This window comes from Lissotriton vulgaris, unplaced genomic scaffold (assembly GCF_964263255.1).
Source record: "Lissotriton vulgaris unplaced genomic scaffold, aLisVul1.2 SCAFFOLD_3110, whole genome shotgun sequence".
Lineage (NCBI taxonomy): Eukaryota > Metazoa > Chordata > Amphibia > Caudata > Salamandridae > Lissotriton > Lissotriton vulgaris.
Genome location: NW_028252755.1, coordinates 107,644 through 133,257, shown reverse-complemented (window position 1 = coordinate 133,257; position 25,614 = coordinate 107,644). Strand labels below are relative to the sequence as shown.

The following is a 25,614-nucleotide window of genomic DNA, read 5'->3' as shown; positions in this document are numbered from 1 at the left end:
TTCTGACATTCCAGCCGTCTTCAGCACGGCTTGCTTGAATCCAGTAGCAAAGTGAGCAAGGGACTCACGTCTGAGCATACCCTGCCACACTTATGGTGGTCAAAAGCGGTACAAAAGGGGGTGGTAATGGACGGAGCATCTGAACCAATCAAACACTCACACCCAGTCAAAAGATCTGGGTTTAATCCATCACCGTTCTTTAGCCCACTCTGCCACCCCAGTTCAGACATGGCTATATGCAAATCAGTCTGACCCTGTGCCTTATGGGAACAGTCCAGCCCGAACTGCCAAGCCATGCCTTCCCTGGACCGGAAACAAGCTTCCGAGGACCGGTTTCTGACATTCCAGCCATCTTGATTCCGGTCTAGGAAAGACATGGCTTGGTAGTTCGGGCTGGACTGTTCCCATGAGGCACAGGGTCAAGGCTGATTTGCATATAGCCATTGTCTGACCTAGGGTGGTCTGGAGTGCAAAAAACGATGGATTTAGGCCCAGATCTTTGTACTGGGGTGAATGTAAGACATTGTTCTGCGTTCTGTCCATCAACTGTGTTTTTTGCAATATTCACCCCGAGTGGGCTGGGTATGCTCAGACGTGAGTCCCAGGCTCTCCACATCACTGGAGTCAAGCTATCCAGGCTGAAGAAGGCTGATAGCCAGAAACCGGTCCTTGGATGCTTGATTCCGGTCCAGGAAAGACATGGCTTGGTAGTTCGGGCTGGACTGTTCCCATGAGGCACAGGGTCAAGGCTGATTTGCAAATAGCCATTGTCTGACCTAGGGTGGTGTGGAGTGCAAAGAAACGATGGATTTAGGCCCAGATCTTTGTACTGGGGTGAATGTAAGACATTGTTCTGCATTCTGTCCATCAACTGTGTTTTTTGCAATTTTCGCCCAGTCTTGTAATCTATTTAATATCACTCGCCCCACAATTTTTATCGTTGAATAAAACAAGGATATTGGCCGATAACAAGCCAGATCAGCCCTATCTCCTTTTTTAAAAATTGGTACCAAGATATTTACATACCATGTAGACAAGAAGCCAGCAGAGCAAGAGGCATTAAAAACTTGCATCAGCAATGGGCTCCATAATGCCGTATTCGCTTTAAAGATATCAACAGGGACACCATCCAGGCCAGCAGCCTTCCCACTGAGACTTGAAGCTATGGCCAGATTTATCTCGTTAAGATCAAATGTCAGTTGTTCCCCTTGAACCTCTAAGGTTTTTGCTTGCTCGGCTTCTCCATCTATAACAATTTGTGGTACTAGGTGTGGATCATTATACAAGGAGGAAAAGTGCTCTATCAATGCCTGCTCGGTGATTGTTACCTCAATAGTGGCTCTATCTTTGTCTATCAAGAAAGGGGCATTAACTGCCTTCCAAAAGGCCCTGGAGTCTCTGTTAAGAGATGCTTCACGTAAGGCTGTCCAAGCCTCCAATTTTAACGTGTGTCTTCTCTCTGTTAAGGCACGATTGTACTCTTTACGAGCGTCTCTGATCTTTTCCTTTGTTCTAGTTCCCGCGTGCAGAATATTCTTGAGATTCCTATGGGCCCTTGTGCAGTTGAATCAAACCACCCTTGTTTCCTCAATATGTTCTTATTATTATTCATTTTACCAGTAAGGGCTTTCTTGATATGGTCTGTGATGGCAATAAAACCACTCATAATTTCCTTGCATGTGGAATTCTCATCCAGACAGACCAATCTTATCATTACATTCAGTTACGACCTTACTCATTAATTCATGTGGGTCTATTTGGTCCCATCGTAGCACATATCCATTTTGCCTAGATAGAGCATTGTCTCCTAGTATGGGGTTGGGGCTTTTAGCCCTCATTACTTCATTCCTAAATAATAAAATACCTACGCTCTGTGGGAAGTGATCACTTATAGAGATCTTATATGTACAAAAGTTATTGATTCTTGCACAATGCCTGTTGGTAACCAATAAACAATCTATTGTGGAAAATATACCGCGACCATTAAAAGTGTGACCGAAGTTGACAGGGGGACACAGAGTATTAGCAAACCCCAGGTCAAGTTGAAACACTATATCATTCAAACTGTCCCCATACATTGAGTGGGGAAAATGAGGGAGAGTCATCTCCATATCATATGCAATACCACAGTTCCCGGTTTCTGAGTTTTGACATAACCCCAAATTAAAATCCCCTCCCCATATCACTAATAAATCCCTACATATAGACTCCTGTTGCTTTTGAAGATGGCAATGTATGGTTTTAACAATCCTCTCTGATTGTGAGGGACATTAGTATAGTAATTTACTAATATTACTGTGCAGGTTTTATCCACAAGCAAACTAATGATCTTATAAAAATAATCTTCAGCCACCATATTAACTTTATCAAAGTTTACCAAGTTTGAAACATAGGTACATTAACCCCCTTTCGCTCTTCCATGCAATGAGGCTATTGCTGGTGTATGTAATGTTTTATAGCCATTTATATATATGGGTGCCACTGCCCAGGTTTCCTGTAAACTAACAATTTCAAACTTCTGCACAAAATTGTTCCTTTCCGAATTCCCCACCTTAGATTTTAAACCAACTACATTCTATAACATAAAGTTACAATTTCCATTCTCAGTAACATCAACTTCATTGGAGTCTAGGATTTCCCCTCTATTAGCTCTCAAATGGTTATCCTCCACCGTAATACATAATATTGTGGCAACCACACTGATATGGGGGAAATGAATCTTTTGTCTTTATCATTTAGAGTAGCCCTTCATGAGGGGTATTCACAGAGTTATTAGTAAACATATCACATTGCCCCACATAATCATACAAACCAAGTATACCCCTTCCACCAATGATATTCTCAACCCTATGTTTACTCACTTTATCACTCCCTCTCCCTATATCTGGTGCTGTTATATCTGTATTATTTTCTTGCTCACTACTTCTATTGTTCGATTTAGCTACTCTAATATCCATTCCCTTCAGTCAGTCCACTTTTTCCAAGTTAGCTAACGTGTTATAGCGATTATATACAGATACTCCAGCCTTAAAATTCTGGATTGCCAGTGGAACCTCTCTATTTTGTCAACTATGTTCATAGTAACTGGGTTTATAAAAAAAAAGCCAATGGGACAATATTGATATGTTGTGGTGAGATCAAAGAGTTTCCCGCCCTACTCAAAATCGTTTCAATCAATTGTGGGGTTTTAAAATTTAATATAACACAATCACCAGCCAGGTCCTTACTCCCTTTTCCTATCCAACTCACCCTTCTGGCCATTTTAAACTCTTGAAAGAGTCTATCGGTTTGTCCTACCCTATTCCTGAGCCAGGATAACAACTTATTTCTCAGGCTCTCACAGGTTTCAGTCATCCCCTGTTGCAGTCTAGGGACATTGGCTAATATCACTGTGTACGGGGTTGACGCCAGGGGCAGATCTATGCATGTACTCAAATGTTCGCACACCGGTTCCACCGTACGTATCATTTCCTTCATCACTGTAGGGCCCTTCTCTTGGTAATTTATAATCCCACTCTGGGCAGTTAACTTGTGAGATATCCCCCTAACTCTTTTACAAACAGGCGAGGGTTCAGTGGGGGTAAAGGCATTTGACTGGTTAAAGGGATTAATATTTGGTCCACTGTTACTCTGAACATCATTATGATCGGATGGATTAAGTTCACATTTATTATGGTATTTAGATACAACTTTTTCCATTGCCCCCACTCTTTCAATCAGGTTAGTTAGAGATTCCCTGAGAAAGCCATCAAGTGAATTCAATGTATTATTTAGTTTTAAAACTTCTTCTGCATTCGGGAATCAGAGCATGCTAGCGCTTTCTCCCAACCAGTTAGTTTATTCCCTGGTGGGACCTTACCCTATTTTGGCGCTCGTTTTTGTGCAATACACGGGGTTACCATACCCTTTGTACATGATTCCTTACTCACTGAACGTGCAGTATCTGGATTTCCAGGGCGCTTTTATGGTGGTTGGGGATCACTCTCGGGATCGCTATCAATAATGTGACCAGAAATATTCACAACACAACCATTAATTTTATCTATTCTATTCTGTTTTTCAGCCAGTGATCCTTTATCAGCAACAGGTTGAGGAGAACGTTCTGTAGTACCATTTTTTTCTGGGTTCATTGCCTCTTCTACCGTTAACATTTCCTTTTCTATTGCACCCATTGTGCCTGTCAAGTACTTCAATAATGACAAACAGGGTCCCTCCCCCTCTTTACTCTGTTTCTTCTTGTACAATACGGTCAATGTTTTCCTCTTTCCCATAATTACTCCAATTCGTGATTCTTTATGGATGTCTATAAAAAGCAGTGGAAGCAGTTCAAGATAAACCTCTTATTAGCCAGGTACTTAGGTCAGTCACACTGTTAATATCAAGCAATGACTCCGCAAAAAATCTCTAAAGTACCCGCGTGACTATTAATGTATATCAGTTATTCAGTTAGTCTTTTGCACAATGTAAACAGTATCCTTGCACTTTGTAGTTCTAAGCACAGTACCTTCAAGTATACTGGTTATGGCAAGGAGCTAGGAGCCGTGGCCCAGCCCAGTCTCCTCTGGCCGATGACAGCCAAGGACGGTCCCGCCCTTGGCTCGGGCTTTGCCTGCGGGAGCCCTTGGCCCCTTTTGAGCACCTCCTGGTGCTCACGGTGCAGTGCGTGGCGTGTGTGCCACACAGGATGCTGGGGGTTGTAGTCCAGGGCAGGCAGGCGGGCAACAATGGCGGATCACAGACGCCTCGCGCCTGCCTGCAGGTTTGTGGCTCCACAGGTCGAGTGTCCCCAGCATCAGTGGGTAAAGAACAGCAGTCTCCAAGCACCAACCTGTAAGTTGAAGCCCCTTTTGAGCACCTCATGGTGCTCACGGTGCGGTGCGCGGCATGCGCGCCGCACAGGACCCTGGGGGTTGTAGTTCAAGGCAGGCTGGTGGGCAACAATGGCGGATCACAGACACCTTGCACCTGCCTACAGGTTTGTGGCTCCACAGGTCGAGTGTCCCCCAGAGTCAGTGGGTAAAGAACTGCGGTCCCCAAGCACCAACCGGTAAGTTGAAAAACGGGCTCCCATTCTTGACACTTTTTGGTTTGGTGCCAGAGGAGGAAGCCTTAGAGAGGCTAAATGATGCAGTAGACATTTTAAAAATGTGTGTCTGACGCTGAAGAAGCTTTTTAGTAGGAGAAATTCTGCCCATAAAAAATGGTGTAATGAAAGAATCGTAAGAGAGAAGCACACTGCAAATGTATATATGCTAATACCTCAAAAACGTACACAGAAGAAATTAGAGGTATAAATAATCCCACTACATTTTATGTTACTGAGAGATATGAAGAGTGTATAGCAGTAAATGCAGTCACTAAAAAGCTAGTTCTGAAAGAATTTGCGCAGTAAGCGACAAAAGGATACAAATTCCATTGACAGGTGCTTAATACAATAAACTAGAGCATTATAATGTGGTATTAATGCGGGATCTGTAGGATGAAGGAAAGTTGCAGTCCTGAAGAGAGCCAAAAAAAACCCCCACAAAGTCACATGTGGATTCTGTGGAGGAAATGCAGCGCGGGCTCCAAAATGCATAGGATGACATCCGCTTGGTATGTCAAAGAGATTTGCGCATTGTGCTGAAATGTGATAAAAGCAGGAATAATTTCAGCACTGCTCGCTCAAGAGATTGCCACAGTGAAGAATTGCTGGAGACCAGCTTTGAGTGCACTGGGCAAGGTCTCAAATTGGGTGAAATTTGAATTCTTCGCTCAGCGGACAGACAGAGCTCAGCAAGATGCCGCCTTCTTGTCGGGAGAGTAGGCTACGTCCCTCACATTGCATTTTTTATTTAAACTGGTACTTTCTGGTATCGCAGTGGCGCAAGGCTATTTTTCTGTGCCCTGGGACCTCTTGGGGCCTAGAGTGCGCAATTTCACGTTGAAATACCAAGACCTAACAGTCACAAACAAAAAGTGAACCGAGACTGAAATGAAATCTTACTTTCTGTGACAAATAGATCCAGGAATAATTGTACTGTTGAAGAAAAGTCAGAGGTTTGTTGAAAATGTCATTTGTTAAAATATTGTAGAATCGCAATGCTTTATAAGTCCAATAGAGGGCAGACAAAGACCATTTTGGGACCTTTCGCATATTGCACGTAAGAACATTGGGGCAGATTTTCAAGCCCCCAGCGTCATTTTTAACATGGGAAAAGTGACACAAAAGTGGCGCAAGGGGCTTGTAAATCTGCCCCATTGTCAAAGGACATCATGACTCACTTTTCTTGCCCTGCAAGTTTGTGGAAAATGCATTGTATTATGAAAATAAAAGCTTCACGAAAACTGCTCATTATATCATGAAAATAAAAGCTCCATAAAGTCTGTGTTCAGGTTTGCAAACGGTACAAGATGCCTAGCATATGCACTACCAATGTCAAGTAATTCAGGTGGAAGATATACAGTGCGAGCGCCGGAATGAATAAAATGGCGGCCTCTCGGTACCTGAAGGAAAGTTGCGCATTATGCAGAATGCGATAAAAACACATGTGTAATTACAGCTTCTCTGGCTCTGGAGACTGCCACAATGAAGAGACGTTGGAGTCCTGCTTTGAGTGCGCTGGGCATGGTCTCAATGTAGGCGAAGTTTAAATTCTAAACTCTGTGGATGGACGGAGCTCAGCAGGATGCCGCCATCTTATTGGATGCGTAAGCCACGCCCCCATCTAACACATTTTAAAACACAGATTTCACATCCAGATGCACACAAATCTTCAGTTACCAAAGATGCTCCTTTTTCAAATTACGGGTTATAAAGGGATGCATGTATTCTGCCATGCATGGTCCATAACATTGCAAAATCACCTAAATGCACAATTCTATATATTTTACAGTTAGTGTCTCATCGTAAAACCACATGTAAGCATTATTACATGAAAAACAGACACAAGTATTTGGTGTACTATCCCTGTTTGAGAACTAGAAACATGCACACGGTCTATCAGTTTTATTAGAGATTCGGGGCCAGATGTACGACTCTATTTTGCATGCTGTATGGGTTTGCGACCGGTTTGCGCAGGCAAAATGTGAAAGGGCTAAGTACAATTCCTAAATAGCAAAGCAATGTATTCGTGACTCGCTATTTAGGAATTGCGAGTTGCTATTAGGAAGAAGCGTTTCCTTACTAATAGCGACCGCAACACCATGTACAAATGTTTAGCGACCGCAATTGCGGTCACAATTTGTGAGTTGATATTTTGCGCGTCGTACATCTGGCCCTGGGTTATTAGATTAGGGGATAAGAGCCCACCTCAGGAAATATTAGCAATTCATGTCAGGGTTAACAGCAAAATGTATCAAATAAGCTTGAGCTCAACCTGGTAGCTATGAAACACAGCAGACAGTCTTAACTTAGAGGTAGTGTATGCAATATTTGTTTTGGGTCTAAAACAGTAATATTTTTGGAATGAAAAACAATGAAAATCCCAAAATGAATTAGAAAAATAGAGTCAAATTTAACAAACAAAACAGCACCACAGTGGCAAAAATCCAAATAAATACGGATACCTAGTTTTAAAGTTTTAATTAGAAATAGTGTGAAGAAGAACAAAGTGGCAATGACAGTATAGGTCGCAGTAGAAGAGGACTTAGGTACAATTTGATGCTGACCGCTTTCGAGTCGGGGTCAAATACACTAACCAGGTTCATCATGATCAAAGATTTTACCTTCTGACTTTAATTCTTCAAATCTTAATCCTCTACATGAGTACACGTTTAAACATCCCCAGGAAATCCAAGGAGGCATTTAGAAACTCACAGGCCAGCAGGCAGAGGCCAACAGCAGACCAATCCAGTCCCAGTGGCCGCTGGTCTGCTGAGCTGCTGCAGGAAAATGACTCTTGTTGCTTTTTTTTTTGTCCCAGGAGCTTAGCCTAATAACACAAAGAGTCCACTTCTGTATCCTGGGTACAAGAGAGAGAGAGCAGTTTTAGTCCTCTGGCACACTTCTCAGCTTGCCACCAGCAGGTTCAGTCCACTTCTAAACTTTCTCAGGTTCAGGACTCTTCTGAAGTGGGTGCCATGAGGTGCAACATTTATGCCTGGCACAAGAAATTTGATGTAAATGACCCCTGGGGGTGCCTTAACAAATAGAGTGAAGGTCCCCGGGATTAAAACTACCCATTTTGCGAATTTTCTTTTTGGCTGAAGCCTCTAGCTATCCTAAACATGGGCTCTAAGGGCTAGTGCATATGTGGGGAGTGTACTAGTGTATTCCAGGTAAAACCAGTCCTAATTTAGGCAGTCCCTCTACTCCCAACAACCTCAGAGACAGAAGACTGGAAAAAACTAAGCTGAGCATTCAACAACCAAACAGTGGATATTCAGAAAGTGGTTTTGCATTCTGTTTTCCTCTTTTGAAGTGTACCTCAAATGTTGTATGAAAATCCACACCTATGAAACAGGTTGTAATGCTGCAATGTCAAACATAATCCAACTGTGATTGGGGCCTGACTTGCTTGAAGAAGAGTAAGAAGGGCCCTGCAAAAGTTTCAATTAACATTTTCCTTTGGCAGGGAGTCCTCTTAGAAATGTACACCAAGGAGGTCATTACGATGTCTGGCGGATCGCCTCCGCCAGGCTGGCGGTAGCCACCGCCGTCCTGGCGGAGGCAATCTGTCAGACATCCACACTAGTTTTCCCCCCGCCATATTAGTATGGCGGGGGGACCTCGGCGGGCGGAAAGACGGACCGCCGGGGCGGAAAAGGAATAATATGGTGGCGGTGTCTATCAGACACCGCCAGCCATATTATGATGTTTGTATTTAGGTGCCTTTCCGCGGAGTCGATGCCGCCACGGAAAGGCATGCAGTCTTCAATCTGGGGGGCCCCTGCAGGCCCCCAGAGTGAAGGAGACGTGGGGGGTGCACACGGCGGGTACCTGTGGTACCCCCCTTCATTTGCATTTACAAAGCGGCAGGCTCCGCGCGGTGCCTGCCGCTTTGTAAATGCAAATGCTGAAATGCATTTTTAGCATTGTGGCGGGCGGTGCAGAGAGCACCGCCCGCCACAATGCTAAAAATACAGGATGTGCCCGCCACTGTGGCGGGCACATCCTAATGCCCCCCACGGGACCCCCACCCTTATGGCGGATGGTCCCTATTACCACGAGGATGGCGGGCAGGCAAAGTCCGCCCGCCATCCTAATGACCCTCCAAGTGTCTTATGAAAAGCCCAAGCAGACCTGTCAAGCAGGATGTGACATTTAAGCATGACTCGATACTTTAATGTCAAACAGAGCCTGCAATACTACCTTGGATATTGTATCTGGTAAAGATGGATCCCCATTTAGGTCAGATTATTGTTAAGCCTTGGGAGTGATTTACACCTCACCATAAAGGGGCCATCAGCTGCCAGGAGACAGGTGGAAGACACTGAAGGCCTAAGAAGGTTTAGGCAGGCAAAAGGTATAATTCTAAAGTATGCATGGATGTTGTTTAGCTATTAAAAATAGTCCTTGAAATAGTTACCTAGCTGCTTTTTCTGAGTGGAGATAACATTTATTTTAAATGTAATATTGTGTCCCAATGCTTTCCTATGGAACAGCTAACCCTATTGCAGTGAAAATAATCTTTTGTGCCTTTTCACTTTAGGAAAATGTTAACATTTATATTCTACAGGTCTTGCAGTAAATACAATGCATCCTGCCTTATTGAGAAGAATGGCATTCTTAGGGTTGACATTAATGTTAAAAGGAGGGTTTAGGCCTGTCAAAAGTGGTTACTTTTACACAATACATTTTGACGTTCAAACCGACGCAGCCGGACTAATGGTGGCAGGCCTGCCGTTATGTTTGCATTTTCATTGAGTTGGTGGCACAATGAGTTCTGAAGTTGTGACATTTAACTTACAGAACCTGGGTATCCCGTGAGAAGAACCATTTACTAGAGACGTATAGGTAAGTGAAATAGGCCGCTCAGGAATATTGCCAGTTCATCATGTTAATAAGGGAGCCATGAACACTTTACCACTGTTTATCATGGGTAAAGTGAACAGAGTTCTATAGCTTGCAAAACTTGGGTTCAGCAAAAATCTACAAACAAATTGGAGGATTCAGTAGAAAGCTACAATTACCAACACAGGTCACTCCAATCCAAAAGCTAGGGTAGACTCATCCTTGCTGTGGAGATAGAACATCAACAATATTCCTCTTCTTCAGTGACACTTGTCTATTCTATGCCAACTGAACCTGTCCATACCCTTCTGTTGCCATCCTCATGTGCCATTGGAATAGCTCAGAGAGAAACATTCTTCTAATCTGTTGACAATAGCTTGCTGGCGGATGCATACCAATATGTAGACAGTGCCACCATTGCCAACAAGGTGATGTGACCCATTCCGCTCCAAAGTCAAACTTCTGTCCCCAACTTAGTAAAACATCTGTCTACCAGAACAGCAACTAAGAGATCATTGTATAGTGTATATTCAAGAAACATGGAAATTCTCAACTTTGTTAACTAATAATTATAGTACTTATGAATAAGTATGGGTGAAATTTGCAAATTCGCAAATTTGTGCGAATTTGGTGTTTTTTTATTTTTGCGTGTTCGCGGGTTTTTTTTTCAGCGCGGCGACCGCGAAGTTACCCATGCGGTCGTACATGGGCACGGCCATCATGTTTCCAGTGTTCGCGTTGCGTATTTCCGTTTCCGGGCACCAGTTGCATGCTCGCGTTGTGCATTTCCTACGTGCGGGCCGCAATTGCGTGTTCGCGTCTGTTTTTGTGTGCTCGCGGGGGAAATATCGCGCGAACTTACCCACGCGGTCGCAATGGGCGCGGCCATCTTGTTTTTCATTCATTGTTATGGTTCTGGGCATGCTTTTTCAATCCTCCCTTAATCTTTGCAATACCTTGTTTCTTTGAACTTTTTTTAAATTGTTTTTACTCATTATCCATCTCTTTATTTTTCTACATCTATATTTTGTGTTTTTTTCTACTTTTGGTTACTTTAAAACTACTTTTGTTAACCTCTTTTCTTTTATTTACTTTTTCCCTATTCTTTCCTATTTTATTTTCCTTTCCTGTCCAGTACTATGGCAAAGGGAGCCGGGAAGAACCTGAAGGGGAAGGGTCCCGCACCCCGTACCCGGCTCCCTTGCGGGCGCTTAAAGGGGGAGGCAGTAACTGCCCAGGAGATCTTCAGCGTGGTGGAGGTGGCCGCACTGGTTTTCTTTGTCCAGCGCCACCTCCCCAAGACTGTCGCGGCAGGCCCGGTACCGGGTACGGGCTCCGGGAGCGTCGCCAGCTATGGGGGAAGGTGTGCCGGGCCATGTATCGGGAGTCTGGGGTCCGGCGCACCTACAACCAGGCGAGGCACCGGTGGTCAGACATCCTACGTGCGGGCTGCAAATGCGTGTTCGTGTCTGTTTTTGTGTGCTCGCGGGGGAAATATCGCGCGATATTACCCACGCGGTCGCAATGGGCGCGGCCATCTTGTTTTTCATTCATTGCTATGGTTCTGGGCATGCTTTTTCAATCCTCCCTTAATCTTTGCAATACATTGTTTCTTTGAACTTTTTAAAAATTGTTTTTACTCATTATCTATCTCTTTATTTTTCTACATCTATATTTTGTGTTTTTTTCTACTTTTGGTTACTTTAAAACTACTTTTTTTAACTCTTTTCTTTTATTTACTTTTTCCCTATTCTTTCCTATTTTATTTTCCTTTCCTGTCCAGGACTATGGCAAAGGGAGCCGGGAAGAACCTGAAGGGGAAGGGTCCCGCACCCCGTACCCAGCTCCCTTGCGGGCGCTTAAAGGGGGAGGCAGTAACTGCCCAGGAGATCTTCAGCGCGGTGGAGGTGGCCGCACTGGTTTTCTTTGTCCAGCGCCACCTCCCCAAGACCGTCGCGGCAGGCCCGGTACCGGGTACGGGCTCCGGGAGCGTCGCCAGCTATGGGAGAAGGTGTGCCGGGTCATGTATCGGGAGTCTGGAGTCCGGCGCACCTACAACCAGGCGACGCACCGGTGGTCAGACATCCTGGACCGGGATCACAACCTGCTCGACCTGCTTGGTGTGGAGATCCCTGGGCTTGGTGAATACTGGTAGCTATTTGATCACTGCTTTGTTTTCTCCTGCTCTGTGTATGATATTGCAAATATTTGTTTTTTCCGAAGAACAAGAATGCTGCCGATTACATTGCACGTAAATTATGCTAAGGCATCTGGGTCCTTTTTGGATGCGCTAATTATCATTATTACCAAACCAGACAAGGATCACTCACAGTGTAAATATTTCCACCCTATATCATTAATTAATTATGACTGTAAAATGTTTGCTAAAATTCTGGCCTCCCGTCTTGATTCCATTATTCCCCGGTTGATTAAAACGGACCAAGTGGGGTTTGTGAAAGGTAGACTTGCTGCTGACAATGCTCGCATGTTTTGTAATCTTATTGCTCAAAGTAAAAAACTCAAAATTCCGATGGCAGCGTTGTCCTTAGATGCTGAGAAAGCTTTTGACCGAATTAATTGGCAGTTTATGTTTCGCACCCTACAATGGTTTGGCTTTGGTCCTTCCTTCATATCCTTGGTTAAACTCCTGTACTCTTCTCCCCGAGCCAGCATTTTTGTTAAAAACCAGTTCTCTAAGTTTTTTTCTTTGTCTAGGGGCACGCGTCAAGGGTGCCATTTATCCCCCTTATTATTTATTTTGTGTCTTGAGCCATTTTTAGAACGGATTCCTTCCAATCCTAAAATTGCGGGCTAAACTTCCATCAATGGAGATTAAATTGTCTGCTTATGCGGATGATGTACTAGTCTATATGGCCGACCCTCCTGCGTCCCTTCCACATTTTTTGGAGGAAGTACGGCTGTATTCCTCTATATCGGGTTACAAGCTCAATCTAACCAAAACGGAAGTCCTTCCCCTAAATTCGGTGTGCTATCAATTCATGTTTAGTAATAGTGAATTTGTGTGGTGTTGTTCAAAAATGAAATATCTTGGTATATGGTATTCGTCATCTTTGGGGGACACCCTAAAATTTACTTTTGATTCCCTCTTAAAGAAAATTCAATCCCTTCTTCAAATATGGTCTCCCTTGTTTCTTTCCTGGTGGGGTAGATTAGATACGGTTAAAATGATGATTACTCCCCATGTTCTTTATACTGTTTCTATGCTTCCTTTTAAAATCCCTAATTCATATTTTTCTCGAATAAATTCTATTTGTACTAAATTTTTGTGGAATGACAAACATCCTCAAATAGCCTTACATAAACTGACTCGCCCTAAACTTGAAGGTGGTGTTCGATTTCACAATTTTAAAACATACCACTCCGCCTTCTTGATCAAACAATCCTTTTCCTTAGCTTATGATTTCACTGATAATCCTGTACCTAAATGGGTTCTCCTGGAACGCTCTCTCTTAAAGGATTTTTCATTCCACCATACAGTCTTTATGTCAAATTGTTCTTTTTTGACTAAATATCCTATTTTAAATTACTCCCGAACATTGTTACATAATGTTTTCTCTTCCAACCTTTCCCCTCTTCAGTGTTTTTTATCCTCCGTGGTGTGGTACAACAAATTCCTTAAATACAAAGGCAAATCGTTTTATTTCAAATATTGGAAAGAAAAGGGTATTTTGTTCGTTTATCAATTTTTTGCAGATAACTCTGTCATTTCTTTTCCTGTACTGCAAAATTTGTTTCGCTTGCCTTTTTCGTTTCTGAATGAATAAAACATCATAACGTTTGCCATTCAAACATACTTATCATCTCTCTCCTTACCAGATGTTCTCCCCTCCTTTTCTCCTACCACCCCACTCTATCCTCTATTCTCTACTCAACAGCCTAAGGCTGCTTTTGTTTAGGCAATTTTGTTATCAAATGTTAAAGATCGTCCTAAATCAAATGTTGAGACTGCTTGGGAAAATGATCTTGATATTTCTCTTTCTGTCTCGACGTAGGAACGTTTATTGTCCAAATTGTTTAAAGTTTCTATTGCTGCTCGTATTACTCAATCTTTATTGTTTATATATCATAGAGTTATTATTATTAGCATTAATAAGTTTTCACTAACGTCCTCTCCTTTATGTTGGTCATGCTCCAAAGAAATGGGTACGCTTAAACATCTGTTATATGAATGCCCTTCGGTTTTGTCCTTTTGGAATGATGTTTGGAATATTTGCATGCCAATGTTTAACTGATCCGCCTCATTATCATTATTGAATGTTTTTCTAGGTTCGTTAGCAACTGATATTGATGTTGTAGCTACTTCTACTAGATTATTGGACCTATTTATTGCTCTTGCCTTTAAAGTTATTTTAAAGTGCTGGAAGGATAACTCTAAGCTTTCTGTTCATTCATGGTGGAACTTTTTTTGTGATGAACACAGGATCGTTATTGCTTCATCCCACTCTGTTCCCCTGAAAATCAAATCTGATCTCCTTTGGCTTCCCTTTACTACTTATCTTTCCTCTAAATCTCATAGTTGATTGCTGTGCATTTATTCCCACATGCTTAAGTATTTCTTTTTCTATTTCTTATTTCTTTCATATTCTTTTCTTTCCTCTTTTCTCATTTCTTTTCGCCTTGTTTCCTCCTATTCTTTCTTTTTTCTCTCTTTTTCTTCTCCTACATTTTCACATATCCATTATTACATATGTATATGCTACATATTGATTGTTCTTTTTCCTTCAACTTATGACATATGTATTGTTTGCTTTCTTGAAAATGATTAATAAAAATTTCTTAAACAAAAAAAATAATAATCTTTCTGAAGATTCTTTTTACTTCCAATTAATACACAGCGAGTAAAAAGTTCAATAATATCAGACATGTTTTTACATCATACTTGAGTCAAATGGGTTTTAACATTTTCCACCTTTCCACTCAATAAAATTGACAATTCAGTAGAATGTTTACATTGCAGCATTTCATATGCATACTGTATTTGAATGGCCTCCTGCTGCCTGTATCACATTTGCTAACCCTGTACAGGTAAATATTATGTTTACCTTAATCCTAAATTTTAAAATTCTATGTCTACTACTTTGGTCTGACAACATTGAAATATAAGGTAATGCACAATTGTTATTTCAGGAATCACCCAAATGCAAAACTGAAACATTGTAAATATATAAAAATCTATACAATGGGAATTAGGATTGAGACACAGCTCCTGTTGAGCCACGTTAGGTGTAATAATGTTCAAGGGGGCAGTCGGTTATCTCAACCTTTACTTCTAAAAGTCTGCACCAGTTAGGGTGACCAACTGTCCATAAATTTCACGGACTGCCTGATATTTGGGCCCCTTGTCCATTGCCCGTGAGCATTTCTTTCAGGGACGCCTTTTGTCTGTAATTTTGAGGTTGGCAGCAAGCTGTGCTGTTCCCCTGTGACAATTGGAGCCAGCTCACACTTTTCTGAGGCTGCAGGAGCCCCTCCCTGACCTCGCTCAGTCTTTGTCCAGGCCCATTTTCATTCTGATGTGGCTGAATATCACCTAAAGAATGACAATGGGCCAAAGGAGTAGGGTAGCACCCAGGTTCAGAGAAGTGTTTCATGGCCCTTCACAACTTTGCTCTGTGACGCGCATATCAGCACAGGACAAAATAACAAACAAATAAATAAAGCAAGAATATTCACTGTGATGCAGCTGTGTGTGTGGGGGGTGGGTGCAGAGGGGCAGAGGGTGCGGAATAGCCAAACGCGGCAACAGAATGAGAAATTATAATAATGGTAAATCAAAAAGAAGCACAAGGTAAATGTAGTGAGAAAGCGAAGGAAGAATAGAATGCAAACAATGAAAGAAAGCCTCTATCGGTGGAGTTATAACGTATACATTTTTAGGGCATTCCTTATAGGTATCTTTCAATGTTTTAAGCAACTCTTTATGGGGTATTAGTTCCTCACCTAACCTGGTGACCTCTCCATTAAGTAAGTCCAATTTATCATGTAATGGTTTAAAATAAATTCGATTTAAGTGGCCAGGGTGTTGATAATCTGGTCGACCTGTATATCATTTAAAGTACCAGAGTTGATGTTAACTAATCCCTCTCCTGTTATTGGAGCAGGGGTAGGTTTAGATCCCTTACCAGCGCTAATCGCTCCCTTTTTTATCTGAGGCTTCCTACACCCTCTTTTCGCTCTACAAGCGGGTGCGTCATTAGCAGACATACTAGAAGCATCTACAGACTCTATACACGATGGTTTAGATGCAACCTTGCCACATACCTTAATAGATGTATGGCCTGAGCTAGTGGAATGACTAAGCTCTATAGGCGGGTCAATCAGGGATGCAGGGGATGTGGTCACCATACTACCCAAACCTAAAGAGAGCCGGCGTTAAGCCCTATCAATTTCGACATTGATGGCACTCACTGCTTTGACAAGGTAAGTGCCAATCGTTGCATCAGCATGCTCACCAGGAGTTTTGATTCCTTTGCGCTTTGACATTTTCGAAATAAAATCGTATTAAACAATAATATTGAACAATGCATACCCACGAACCGGGATAAAGAGTCAGTTGGACAGTTCAACAAAATCCTACAAGACTATAAAAAGTCTTATACCAAGGGGAGATGCTTAAGAACTTAGGTATACTGGGCACAAAAGGCTACTCACTGTCTCTGTTTCTGCAGCTTATCCTTAAGAGCACACCGGTCAAGTTACTAATAAAGGCCAAGAGATGAGGCCCAGCCCAGCCTCAAACAGTCTCGGACGGGCTCAGACGGGCCCGCCCTTGGCCCGGGCTTGGCCCAGTGCGTGCCCGCGCGTGTCCCGCGGAGCGGAAAGTGCAAATAGTTAAATAGCCAGTACTTGTGGGGAGAGCAAGATCAGGCCAGGTGATACGTGCCCCGTATGGTCCTGGGGCTTGTAGTCCTTCGTGCTCCCTCGAATGCCCCCGCAATGGTCTCCTGTGCCGAAGCATCTCCCGCAAAGCGGGAGGCGCGAGAAGTTTTTGTGCAGCTGAGGGAGGGTGGAGCAAGGTCAGGCCAGGTGATACGTGCCCCGTATGGTCCTGGGGCTAGTAGTCCTTCGTGCTCCCTCAAATGCCCCCGCGATGGTCTCCTGTGCCGAAGCATCTCCCGCGAAGCGTCTCCCGCGAAGCGGGAGGTGTGAGAAGTTTTTGTGCAGCTGAGGGAGGTCGGAGCAAGGTCAGGCCAAGTGATACGTGCCCCGTATGGTCCTGGGGTTAGTAGTCCTTCATGCTCCCTCGAATGCCCCCGCGATGGTCTCCTGTGCCGAAGCGTCAACCGCAAAGCGGGAGGCGCAAAGAAGTTTTTGTGCAGCTGAGGAAGTGCGGAGCAAGGTCAGGCCAGGTGATACGTGCCCCGTATGGTCCTGGGACTAGTAGTCCTTTGTGCTCCCTCGAATGCCCCTGCGATGGTCTCCTGTGCCAACGCGTCTCCCGCGAAGCGGGAGGCGCGAGAAGTTTTTGTGCAGCTGAGGGAGGGCGGAGCAAGGTTAGGCCAGGTGATACGTGCCCCGTATGGTCCTGGGGCTAGTACTCCTTCGTGCTCCCTCTAATTCCCCCCGATGGTCTCCTGTGCCGAAGCGTCTCCCGCTCATTCAAGCAAGGACGAGGGTCTAGACAAATTTGATGAAAACTTCTCCACGCTTAAAGAAAAAATATTTTATTCCACTCGTACGAGAAACCAACAAAGCCCCTGCGCAAGTTCAATTACACACCACATAAAAGTAGCACAGAAAGCGGAACATGGGAAGACAATTGTTCCACAGAGGTCAAACCCTTCCCCAACAATCACAACAGAGCCGAACAGACGCTCTTCACAATTAACACACCTGTCACCTACATTCACGATGAATCCTTCAACAAAAGTCAAATTCCAGCATGAATGAACATGTCGGCGTCCAAGCTAGGAGTCCATTGCCATATTCACCAAGAAATAGTGGGAAGAAAGTAGAGTAAGCCTGCTATGCCACCAAACAAAGGGGATTTTTCTACAACATCGACCCAACCACCTTTCAATGCTCCACGTACATTTTTCTCACCAGACAGTAGGAGCCCACCTCCTAATCTAATTTAAAGCATCTCCCCCAGAGGTCGAAGAAAAATATGAAGCATAATGAACACCGTACCTAAAATAAAGGTCAATTAGTCATTAGAGAGTGAATTACTAAACAATATATCGTCAAGTCTCCTGAGCTCATCCTTCATCCCCCCTGCTCCTGCCATGATCCCAGATACTCAGAATCTAAACTCCAGTAACCTTCTACAAACCATTTATAAAGCTATACTGGATCTGAAGAATATTGCGTGCCTCACAGAAAACACATTCTCCAAATTAAAAAATATGCAAGAGGCAGTACTCTCACTACATAACAACATAAAAGCAACACCAACGTCTCTATCAAACAGACATCATCAGCCTCACAAACTCCCTAGCTACCTATCGGACGAGAAAATGCAAGCACTGCGGCAATCCCACAAGTCGTCTCCGACCACAACTAACCCATGTAACAAGAACAATGTAAATGTAATCAACTCAGTCCCAATCAACTCATTCAGAAAAGTCAAGCCGAGTGACAGAAAATTAAATACGAATAACCTGAAGCAAATAACGCTAACCACATCAAATCAAGACCCATCCGGGATTCTCAGAAACAGATCACAGGGCTACTAATCAACTGCCTCTCAGCAGTGAAACACACGTCAGACATCTCTGACCTTATCCTGAGTAAGGAGATTGACATTGCGATCCTAATGGAAACATGGCTCACTGAATCTTCCTTGCCATGTTTGGATCTTCTGGTGCCCCCTAACTATTTCATTGTGAGGTAAGACAGGCTAAAGAGAAATGGGAGGGGGATTGCAGTTATTCATCACTCTTGGTTACTGCATCACCAGCCGACCCTCTTAACTCATGTGAATACCTTGCACTCTCCATAGTTTATACAGAGAAACAGCTATGCAAGGTCCATGCATTCTATCACCCTCCAGGAAAGAATGAACCTTTTATCAACCACTTAATGGAGATCATCACAGCAAACGCTTCCCCACATTCCAATGACATATCCCTAGGCGACTTCAATTTACATTTGAACAATGCTAATGACAGCCAGGTCAACATCATCAAAGATTTCCTAGCAGATCAAAACCTAGTACAAGCCTGCACACTTCCAACGCACGTGAAAAGCTCCACGCTATACTGGATCATATCCAAAGATAAAGCTGTGATCTTAACCTCAATCCTGCCTTGTGACTGGGCATATCATCACATAATAACCTTCCAAATTCCTGAAGTCCTAAAGAAAAAAAACACTCAACCAATCAAACCCAAACAATGGGTAAGGACCACAAAGAACATGGACATTGAGAAACTTGCATCAATGTGCAGGAGGGATCTTGACCCTCCCAGAAATGTGACAAACACCAGTGAACTCACGGAGCACTACAATGCAAAGATGGCAGAGATAATGGACACTATTACACCATTAAAACTAAAGTGAAAGTCGGACAAAGATAAAAAACCCTGGTTTAGCGGAACACTAAATGAAGAAAGTCGTCAACTAAGACTAGCAGAACGGAAATGGGACAGCTACCATCATCCCCACAACTAAAACGTCTAAGAAAAACCAGAAGCGCCTACAATAAAAATATTCTGAAGTAAAAAAAAGATTTCTTCAGAACTGAATTGGAGAATGCGAAAAACAGACCTCGGAAACTGTTTGAATTGGGTAAACCGCAATCAAACAAAACGTAGAATCAACAACATTGCAAATTAGCTGTGAAGAATTCGCAAATTTCTTTACATCCAAGGCCACGTCCTTGGAATGTGAGCTTAAGACAGCAGCATCTGCATGGTAGGCTCACAACCAAGTGATTCATCAATGCCCAATCTTCCAATACCCAAAAACGAAGCTCAATGGTCCACTTTTAAACTATTGGACCAGAATGACATCCTTAAAACCTTATCAGCCATTAAGCCTAACAATCACTTCAACGATCCACTCCCTGCAAAGATTGTGCCATACATAGGCCAGGAGATCATCCCCAGTTGGACATCGATAGTCAATGCTTCCCTATCTCAAAGATCCTTCCCAGACTGTCTAAAAATGGGACAGGTCATTCCCATCATAAAAATGACAGAGAATCCCGCTAAACCTAGCAATTTTCGGCCAGGATCCAACATTCTCCTATTAGCTAAAGTGATAGAAAAATGTGTTCAGCAACAACTAAGTCAGCACAAATCTAAATTCCAACTACTAGACGATTGCCAATCAAGATTTAGACCAAATCACAGTACAGAAACAGCAATTCTGCACGGAGAAGAAAACACATTATTCGCTCTGGACCAAAACAAAGCATGTCTATTATTCGTTCTGGATTTATCATCTGTGTTCAACACAGTTAACCACGAAATGTTGCTAGAACGACTGCAGAACAGGCTGGGCTTTTCAGGGAACATTCTGGAATGGTTCAAGTCCTACTTGAGGAACAGATCACAAAGATTTCTGGTGAATAAGAACCTGTCAACATCCTCCCCCGTTATACTCCAGCGTGCCAACATCCTTTTCCACGTGTACGCTGATGACACCCAGATTTACATCAAGATTTCTTCTTTGGAGGAGATCAGAACAATGAACAAGGCTCTAAGGGTGATGATTCAATGGTTAACAAGCAGTCAGCTTAATTTAAACGGAAAAAAACAGAATTTCCCCACCAAAAGCCCGCCCATTATAAAAGAATGGACCAACTTGATCACCGCACTCAACTGCACCCCAATCATCGTAGAGTTAAGCAAATCTCTAGGAATCACTCTAGACCAAAGCCTAAACATGCAGTCACACATCAACACGTTGGCTAGAAATGCAAGTTTTCAACTGAGCTATATTAAGAAATTGAAACCTTTCATCAAAACTGCATACCTCAAAATTCCAGTTCAGGCATTAGTAATCTCGAGGATCAAATACTGATGCACAATACTTTCTGGGCTCCCCAAAATTGCAACAGCACCTCTAAAAGCCTGCTTCAACGCAGCAACAAGGCTTATAACAGATTCAAAAAAATGCGACCACAATAATTCTGCTCACCTGAAAGCACTGAATTGGCTACCTTATGAAGCCAGAACTCAGCTCAAACTGGCATGTATAGCACACAAAGCCCTACACCTCAAGTCACCAAGATATCTAGCGCAGAAATTGGAGATTTTGGGAGGAAGCAGACAATACAGGAGTGCCAGAGACCTAGTGTTGGAGCCACCAATTTTCCACAAAAACAAACTTACTACAGCGCGTTCTCAGGTGCTGCACCGAGAATTTGGATCTCGCTACCTCCAGACATCAGAAGTTTTCCCAAACACGCAAGAATCAAGAAAGAAACTAAGATCTTTGTAATGAGCAAATTCTTAAGGTAACCATTAGAGAGCATCCGCACAAGACTCACCTAAATCCTCTCCCTTAAAGGCACAAGCGCTTTTTGCTAAGAACTAATTTCATGTGTTCATTACAGGTTCTTGCTCCCCCCGATGACATGGTTCCTCTAGTCTTATATTCTGCAAATGTGCTAAAGTATTTATCAAGAGAAGTGGCTGTGACAACCTTGAACTGGACTCTATTATATTAAATGCTATACAGAATATTGTACTGTAAAAGTTATCATGTCCTGTACCGTGATTCGCTCTGATATCCTACGGGGTCAAGTTCGCTCTATACAAAATACTTAATAAAAAAATGTGGAAGGGGGAAATAACAAGGAGAAATAACTATATTTCTCCCCAATCGTTTGGGAAGGCATAGCATGTTTATGCATTTGCAAGTTTTCCTAGCTTTAGTAAATCAGGGAATGCTCTGAAATACACGGGTGGAAGCATGGGAACGCTCATGCTGCAGCCAATGTCCATGGGTGGAGGCATGGGAACGCTTATGCTGCAGCCAATGTCCATGGGTGGAGGCATGGGAACGCTCATGCTGCAGCCAACGTCCATGGGTGGATGCATGGGAACGCTCATGCTGCAGCCAACGTCCATGGGTGGATGCATGGGAACGCTCATGCTGCAGCCAACGTCCATGGGTGGATGCATGGGAACGCTCATGCTGCAGCCAACGTCCAAGGGTGGATGCATGGGAACGCTCATGCTGCAGCCAACGTCCATGGGTGGATGCATGGGAACGCACAGCCAATGTCCATGGGTGGATGCATGGAAACGCTCATGCTGCAGCCAACGTCCATGGGTGGATGCATGGGAATGCTCATGCTGCAGCCAACGTCCATGGGTGGAGGCATTTATTTATTTATTTATTTTTAGAGTTTTCTATAGCGCGAACTTGAACCGATAAGGTTATCAGAGCGCTTTACATAGCACCAGTTCCGTTACATATTGTCACAGCAGTTTACATAGAATCAGTTACATTGCACATTTCAGGATCTTGACCCGTTTATGTTATCAGAGCGATTTACATAAGACAGCATTCGATGTCCAGTGCCCTCCTCCGCCGTGTAGCGGGGGACCTCATCCAGCCCTCCGAAAGTCGTCGAGCTGTCGGGACTAGGCTCCAGGAATTTCAGCTGACCTAGGATCACACGCGTTACAAAAGGTGCAAATGGAAAAGAAAAAAATTGCAAATGTACAAGAGATAGAATCACAAGAGGAGGAGATACAAATGGATATACTCTAGGCCCATACGAAAGGTGCAAATAGAAAGAGAAAAATTGCAAATGTACAAGCGGTAGAATCACAAGAGGGGGAGATACAAATGGATATACTCTAGGCCTATACTGGTCAGAGGCAATAAGAGAGACAGTAGGAAAGTCAGAAGGACAGTGAGAGGTCACTAAAATGGAGGACGAAAAACGTTGGTAGAAGAGGCACGTCCTATAGAGATAATGGCGGGGGAGCGTGAGGGTCCGAGTCCGAAGGTTCAGAGAGAGGGCTAGCATAGCCAGCAGGTCCAGGGGGGGGGACAGGCAGTCCGCAGCAAAGTCGCAGCCACATAGATCATGAGGAGCTGGGCAGGGGAGTTCAATCCGGAGACCAGAGGAGGGTCAGGGGAGAAAGACCCCCGGCGCCCAGGCAGAAATGGAAGGCAACAAAGTTAGGTTTAGGCAAAGGTTTCCCCTGGCATGCGTTCGTGTCCCTTGAGCCAGTGTCTCCTGTGTCCGCCGGTCATCGGGAGAGTGTCCCCCAGGGCGCCATCTTGGAGTCAGGCACCTTATGCGCGAGGCAGCGTGGTCAGTGAGGGGGGGTGGGGAGGGGCACATTTCTGACCCCATTCTGATGTCTGTTGCGGGCGGAAACAGCGAGCAGCCAGCGATCCTACCACCCGGGATGTTGTCATCGGGTGGCCGATCGCAGAGGCAGATGTAGGCGATGTTCACCGCCAAGGGATCCATGAAGAGGGCTCACCCCCACAGGCAAGAGCCCCAGAGAGAGCATGCGGAGTCGCCCCAGGGAGTGGCATCAAGCGCTGGGGCCAGATAGTCCAGCAAGCAGGCAAAGGCGCCGATCTTTGGCTGGGAGTCACATCGGGCCGCCATTTTAGAGTCAGGCAGGCGGGGGAAGGCAGATTCCAGCCATGGCCACCCTCGGTGTTTTGCCGCTTCAGAGGCCCCCGGAGACTATCTTGAGATAGCCCCTGCGTTCCTCAGATTGCGCCCGTCAGCCCATCAGCGTACCTCTTGTGGATAGTTGAGGTCCTCGGCGCTCCGGCCGCCATTTTTCCCGCGGCCGTCCTCCACTCGCGTCTCCTCCCGATCTAGCTGCCGTGGCGCCAGGGGCGATCGGAGCAGCCCCGAAGGTGTCCTGCACCTTCCGATTCCTGTGGGTGCCGAATACAGCCCCCGGGCCACTGGGGCACCGCCAATCCAGGCTCCCGGGCAGCGCCGGAGCCGGGAGCCGAGATGGAGCACGACCGCCCGGCTCGGCTCCGCCCACTACGCTAATGCTGCAGCCAACGTCCATGGGTGGATGCATGGGAACGCTTATGCTGCAGCCAACGTCCATGGGTGGAGGCATGGGAATGCTCATGCTGCAGCCAACGTCCATGGGTGGATGCATGGGAACGCACAGCCAACGTCCATGGGTGGATGCATGGGAACGCACATGCTGCAGCCAACGTCCATGGGTGGATGCATGGGAACGCTCATGCGGCAGCCAACGTCCATGGGTGGATGCATGGGAACGCTCATGCTGCAGCCAACGTCCATGGGTGGATGCATGAGAACGCACAGCCAACGTCCATGGGTGGATGCATGGGAACGCACATGCTGCAGCCAACGTCCATGGGTGGATGCATGGGAACGCTAATGCTGCAGCCAACGTCCATGGGTGGAGGCATGGGAACGCACAGCCAACGTCCATGGGTGGAGGCATGGGAACGCACAGCTAACGTCCATGGGTGGATGCATGGGAACGCACATTCTGCAGCCAACGTCCATGGGTGGATGCATGGGAATGCTCCTGCTGCAGCCAACGTCCATGGGTGGAGGCATGGGAACGCTAATGCTGCAGCCAACGTCCATGGGTGGATGCATGGCAACGCTTATGCTGCAGCCAACGTCCATGGGTGGAGGCATGGGAACGCACAGCCAACGTCCATGGGTGGATGCATGGGAACGCTTATGCTGCAGCCAACGTCCATGGGTGGAGGCATGGGAATGATCATGCTGCAGCCAACGTCCATGGGTGGATGCATGGGAACGCTAATGCTGCAGCCAACGTCCATGGGTGGAGGCATGGGAATGATCATGCGGCAGCCAACGTCCATGGGTGGATGCATGGGAACGCTAATGCTGCAGCCAACGTCCATGGGTGGAGGCATGGGAATGCTCATGCTGCAGCCAACGTCCATGGGTGGATGCATGGGAACGCACAGCCAACGTCCATGGGTGGAGGCATGGGAACGCACAGCCAACGTCCATGGGTGAATGCATGGGAACGCTCATGCTGCAGCTAACATCTATGTAAGGATGAATGGGTTATTTGCACATGCTTGGTAGTGTTTCACCATTATTCTTTATTTCTGTGCAGCTTGTATATCTGTCATTACGACCAGCGCCGGGGGACACAACGTTGGGTGAATGTTTGAGCTTTTCAAACCCTTCCAAAAATATATTTGTAAAGTTATAAAACCAACGATGTCTCTTGTACTTTTACGAGTCAGTTTGTCAATTTCCTCCTAATAAAACGTGTTTAAGTAATGCGCAGCACTCTGCTACCTAATTAACAACGTCACAATTATGGTTACTGACGAGCGAGCTTTCGGTGCACTTGGGGAAACCTCAGCTTTTGGAAAACGCAGCTAATCTCAGAGTCAGGGTAAGGGACCAGAGCGACCGGCTCTTAAGGCCCTGGTAGAATTAGTCTCATTTTCTCTGGTAATTAGCTGCAATCAGAACTAGTATAAATGTCCTGATTTTTTAAATGCTTTTTTGTAGAGTGCTGACTTCTGTCTCCTTCATTGAAAGAAGCTCGTGTTGTACTGGTGAAGTGGCGCTTTCGCTTTCCACTGGGGAACACACATTTATTTTATTTAAGATTGTGGACATTGCAAGCTAAGCCTGCTCTCAAACAAGTGCCCATGACATGCACATGTTGGGCAGCACTGAAATGAAGTTTCATCCTCCAGGGGTCGATGAGCGGCCCTGCTGTGGGCAAATCCTTGTTATA

General features: G+C 44.8%; 1 protein-coding gene across 1 annotated transcript in view; it reads left to right on the top strand.

The window, feature by feature from the left end:
* Nucleotides 1-19,456, top strand: part of LOC147662032 (uncharacterized) — a 92,819-nt gene extending 73,363 nt beyond the window's left edge. The window contains exon 3 of the mRNA XM_086951170.1: nt 18,897-19,456. Within this exon, the coding sequence (XP_086807296.1) occupies nt 18,897-19,456 (560 nt within the window). The remainder of the gene's footprint in view (nt 1-18,896) is intronic.
* The last annotated feature ends 6,158 nt before the right edge of the window (nt 19,457-25,614 follow it).